The 5,909-nt window shown below is 33.8% G+C and overlaps 1 protein-coding gene across 1 annotated transcript in view; it reads left to right on the plus strand.

The window, feature by feature from the left end:
- Window positions 1-3,351: 3,351 nt before the first annotated feature.
- LOC109544716 overlaps window positions 3,352-5,909 on the plus strand; it is a 106,395-nt gene continuing 103,837 nt past the window's right edge. Inside the window, exon 1 of the mRNA XM_019915027.2 lies at window positions 3,352-3,728. Coding sequence (XP_019770586.2) covers window positions 3,715-3,728 — 14 coding nt within the window. The 5' untranslated portion in view covers window positions 3,352-3,714. The remainder of the gene's footprint in view (window positions 3,729-5,909) is intronic.

Below are 5,909 nucleotides of genomic sequence, written 5' to 3' on the forward strand. Positions count from 1 at the left end.
TAAGTTGTTATTAAAAACTGAGAAATTTGCAAAAAACTATGTCAGAAATACAGCAGCAATGTTTTTCAAGGTAATCTGCCTAATTAACATTGCGCAAATACCTGTGGCTTCGTAATTATTTAAAACTCCGGTCACCATGGAATTATACAGACTGACAATAAGATAGACAAGGATAAAGGGTAAATTCAACAAGATTTGTTGACGAAATGTCAACCTGTTCTCATAACCTCGAATATCGGTGTTTAAAAATCAGCCATACGACACCAAACATTGGAATGGGTACCTGCAAACAAGCTAGTGCCTGTGTAATCTCCTTATTATCCAATATTATCAAGCAGCTTCTCATATTCAGTTAATTAACTCCTGCTCCATTTGTATCTCCTTGTGCTGTGTGTATCGTACAAATGTGGTAGGAACGTAGCCCTCCTCCGTATTTATTTGGTCATAGTGTCAGTTATTGTGCTCTGAGTGCCCCTGGAAGGCCCTGATTCGATTATGCCCAATACTTGTTCCTCTGTGCCTGGAACCCGAACATCGATTGTCGTCCACTATCTTCCTGGAACCACTCTCCTCGCCCTTTGTTGGCGTGAGTTCTTTCAGCTTCAGCTATGTTACTGTAGCATTTCCTCTGAATTAATCGCATATCCGCAAAATCGTAAAAGGAAATTCAAAGTAAGTCACAGTTTGACAAATTATTGTTATGATTGACAAGTGCTATCCACCTGTTACTGTCTGTTAATGACAAAAAACATCATTGCCGTTGTGCCGTTTCATCAAAAAATTGTAGAAGAGAATTTTTTTGATATTAAAAATTTTCGTAATTTGAAGCAAAGATCGTAATTTTTCTTTTTCAATGCTTAATTATTCCAATATGCTACCAATTGAAATTAAACATGGAACAATTTCAAAATAAGGCTTAATAGCAAAGTTGAAATTCGATCTTCAACTGTTAATATCTTCTAGAAATTTTCGAAAAAGAAATTTTCAATATTTTTCTCGTACTCCCCAAGTGAGCCTCCATCACCCCTTAAAAGGAATGACGCCAATTTTGAATCAAAATTGGCGTCATTCCTCTGGAGGTGTTGTGTGGCGCTATTCTAGGAGTACAGAAAAAATAGTAAAAAAATTAATTGTTATTAAAAACTGAAACATTCGCGAAAAACTATACCAAAAGGCGGCCAGCAATGTTTTTCAAGGTAATCTGCCTAATTAACTTTGCGCAAATACCTGTTGCATTGTAATTATTAAAACTCAGCTAACCATGGAATTATACGAAAAGTGACAATAAAATAGACAAGGATAAACGGTTAATTCAACAAGATTTGTTGACCGGGGAACGTCCTTTCAAAATGTCAACCTGTTCTCATAACCTCGAGTTGGTGTTTATAAATAAACCATACAACACCAAACATTTGAATGGTTAACTCCAAACAAGGTAGTGCCTGTGTAATCTGCTGATTATCCACTCTTATCAAGCAGCTTCTCGTATTCAGTTAATTCACTTCTGCTCTATTTGTACATGTGTGTGCTCCTTGTACTGTGTGTATCGTACAAACGTGGTAGGAATGTAGCATTTTCTCGGTATTTATTTGTTGCTTGGGAAAGGGTCAGTTATTGTGCTCTGAGGGCCCCTGGAAAGTTCTGATTGGATTATGTCCAATACGTGTTCCTCTGTGTCTGGAACGCAAACATCGATTGTCCTCCACTATCTTCCTGGAACCACTCTCCTCGTCCTTTGTTGGCGTGAGTTCCTTCAGCTTCTGCTATGTTACTGTAGCATTTTCCCTGAACTAATCGCATATCCGCAAATTCGTGAAAGGAAATTCAAAGTAAGTAACAGTTTGACAAATTATTGTAATTATTGACAAGGGCTATCCACCTGTAATTAATCAATCTGTTAATGACAAAAACATCATTGCGGCTGTAACTTTTCATCAAAAAATTGTAGAAGAGAACTTTTTTAATATAAAAAATGTTTGTGATTTGAAGCAAAGATCGTAATTTTTCTTTTTGAATGCTTAAGTATTGCAATATGCTACCAATTAAATATGGATCAATTTCAAAATAGTGCTTAATAACAAAGTTGAAGTTCGATCTTCAACTGTTAATATCTTCTAGAAATTTTGGGAYAACAAATTTTCAATATTTTTCTTGTACTGCCCAAGTGAGCCTCTATCACCCCTTAAAAGGAATGACGCCAATTTTGAATTACCCTKTATGCGAYTATTTCCTAGCAAAAAAGATATACCATTTCAASCCGGCGCACTTCGATATTTTCAATTGATACACCAWTTTCGAGCGATTMCAATAGTTACCTAAGTTACGTCACGTTAGAACAAAATTTGAAAAATTTGGTCGTAACTGTCCAGGCCTAAAAATAAGCCACACCTACACATCCAAMAATCTTAAACTAATTTGAACAGTTATCTTTCGCTAATGAAAACAGTGGCGAAACTGCGTACTAAGAAAATAAAAATTGTTTATTTTTTCCTACAATCATCTTTAATGTAGTATCACCGTCACAGTCAGCTTAAAATAACACAGCTTTTGCTATTTGAATCAATCTTATATCCGTTCATAACATTATAACAATATTGTTAATGTTGAGTACTCAATTTCGTACACCCTGTATATTTGCCTTACTGTAGAACATCTCATCATCAGCAGATATCACTCGAGATAAGAGGACCTTTTTGCTCTAAAATACATCAAAGTTTGTGGTTTTGATCCGAAAGGGACTCAAAAGTCGAAAGTAAAAATGAATTTATATCTATCATATGATATCATTTGATCTCTAAAAATATAACTTGTACTAATTTTATTATGAATTAAACCACTTTCAATACATCAGAATGCAGTACGTATAAGACATTTCTTATAAACGTTTACGTAAGATTGACTAATTCATATACCTACATATCTAGCTTAAGTTTAATTCTTCCGTTTATTCTTCTGTTTATATGTAAACAGCGATAAGAACCATACAAAACCATGTTAAAGGTTAACTTTATTAACGTTATTTTTATAAACGTTTAAAGGTAATTAAGTAATTAAAAAAGCTTATGCACATTTTCGATTCTTAATAGAAACCTTTCAAATTATAATTAGTTGAAACTCCAATAAATCTTACAATTCTTGCAAACATATAAATGTTCTAACAACATGGAAGTGTACCTTAATCATCCGTAACTCTTTTAACATTGCGCTGCAAACCTATTGAAAAGAATCTATTCTAAAGGCCATATAAGGCATCTCAAATGTACAGACAGACAACACACGAGGAATGCAAATAACAATAATTCCTGTATGGCGCGTCGAAATATTGAAATATCTCTTGAATGCTTGATTCTGTATGACCAGTAAAGTAAACTCTTCTTCGAGAAGTGGGCAAGAGAAGAGCCGACAGGCACTACTTGAGAGCTTTTCCACCAAGGCAGCTTTTATTCTACGTTTGCCTTTGCGCCGTATGGGACGATTAGTAACGAACGTCTGTATGAGCACATACAACGCGCGATCTATTTTCACTGCAATTGATTCCGGGTTTTTTCCGATGGTGACCAATTCATTTTCGCGAAATGCGTTATTTTGTACACTGTGGTGTTTTAAAATTTTAGAACAGAACATTGAAATTGTGAATTGAAAACTGTATTGTGTTGAACCTGATACTTCGTGTTGAAGGCGTATCTTAAGTGTCTGAAGTCGAGAGGAAATAAAATGTATTGTTACAGGTATGCGAGATTTTTTACTAGTTGCTTTGTTTATTTTGAATAGCAATTTATATTGCTTGTTCTCTTGTGCAAATTATATGGCTCTGCAAGTTAACATTTATTTAACAACATTTCAGCATTTATAATCTTTTATTCATGTACCTAGTTTTTGAGAATAAGTTTTCCTTAAATGTTGCACTGCACTATTAAATAAATAGTAAATCGAAGTTAACAGTAGCCTTTCTTAATATGAACTAAAAATTGTCGTAATAACTTATTAAAAAATAATAAAACGTCTCATTTTGTTGCAACAAGAACCGTTTCCTGCGAAGATGGTGTCATTTAATCACTCAAAATATGCCTGATTGCCACACAAAAATTTGAAAAGCTTACAGACAAAGCTAATAAACAATATACTACGGAACATAACAAACAACAATGGTAAAACAATACAAAACATTGCACATACAGGGACAATCGACAGTAAGTACATCGTTCATTAGTTACGAAATAAAGCCTGATAATTGTGTAATATACTTTCGATGATTTTGCTTCTGTTACTCAGATCAGGGAATTTTTAGACAGATTTGGATTTAGATTCAGTTTGGGCGAGTGCTGCATTTCTGTGCAAGTTTGCATTCGGAAAAATTGTACGTCAATCTACATACCTTTTCATTTGAAGTATCAAGCACTTAGGAGGTAGGTTTTCAACAAAAACTAGGTTTACTTGTATAAAAACAACTCAATAGCATGTGATGTTTGTTTACGGTGAGGGAGAATAGCGGCAAGTTTGTACCGACCCCATGAAAACGCTGAGAACGTAGGGATGCCGATTGTATAGATTGACTCATTATCTGCAGTTGGCGTTAAAACGCGTAATCGGTTCAGGGCTTTATTTTTTTAGCAAAATTAGTTTTTCTTACGCCCGCTACCTTCAAGCGTGAATAATTTTATCTCTTAATAGTGAAGTTTATCAAAGCGGCAATAATATTTTTGCAGTAATTAGATGCTTGATAAATAAATTCTGATGTGATGTTGCATTTGGATGTTCCTTTATTTTCGGTTTCGTAACAACAGTGGCCTTGTGGATAAGGAATTTTAAAAGAAGTCAGATCTGTATCAAACTGACAAAAACCAGCTGGAAATATTTTCAAAGCCCATATTTTTAACAATGAGCGCATTGTGCCTTCTTTTTCCAAATATTTTCGGTATGATTCATGTGCTGCTTTTGGTTATTTTGGGTATGTTAATATACAGAGTGAGTTTTTTTCGATGGCCAGTACAGGAGTCTTGGAAACAACAGCAGATACAACAACGGCTAAATGGACAAAGAATTGTAGTTTTGAAAGCTTTTCTCCAAACCAATTTAATATTTTCTAAAATTTGACAACTGTTAGGAGATATGTGAAAAAGACTGATTTATAGTAGACTTAAATTTATAGTTCCGCCAACATTCGCCAGAAAAATATTAAATAGAAAAGTTTCAGGAAATTGGATTCTATATAAAACGGCATAACACATTTTTAGAAATTAACTCTCATTTTTTACATATGACGGAAACTTTTGTGTTTTTTTCAATACAAAACAATATTTGATTATGTCTGCATCAAATAGATCATTTTATTACGATTTCAGTGATTTAGCACATTGTTAGGTTTTTTCGAAAATGAAGTGAAAGATTTTTACTTTCTCAATTTAGTTGATCAGAGGTAACCATGGAAAATAGTATAAAATAGGTAGTGCAGTGTTTCCATAGTATCGAATAATAATAACACCTTTGAATGATTTGACAATCAAGTTAGAAATTTAAGTAAGTTTTATTATAAAAATGGATTATTCCAATAAAGAAAAGCACGACATAGATGTGATAAAAATGCTGTACGAGACTTTTATTACTATTTAGAGAGATATTTTCACCATCGTCAGCCGTCCTTGAAAACGTACAAAAGATTATACGACACTTTGGGTATTTATATTTAAGTTTTACACAGCCAAAAAAATTAAGATAAAGTACTTAATAAATGAAGCTGTGCAGGTTAATGTATTGACTATTGCAAGCCAGAATCCACATATCTCCACCACAGAGGTTGCAGAGGATTCACAAATTCCATCCGTATAAACTACTAGTATCCCAAAGTTTACATCAAAGGGAGATGAGCTGCTTGTCAATTTATATACATGGTGCCGAAACAAATGCCATCA

Source organism: Dendroctonus ponderosae, unplaced genomic scaffold (genome assembly GCF_020466585.1).
Source record: "Dendroctonus ponderosae isolate FM_Combo_2020 unplaced genomic scaffold, Dpon_F_20191213v2 Dpon_F_20191213_2, whole genome shotgun sequence".
NCBI classification, from domain to species: Eukaryota; Metazoa; Arthropoda; class Insecta; order Coleoptera; family Curculionidae; genus Dendroctonus; species Dendroctonus ponderosae.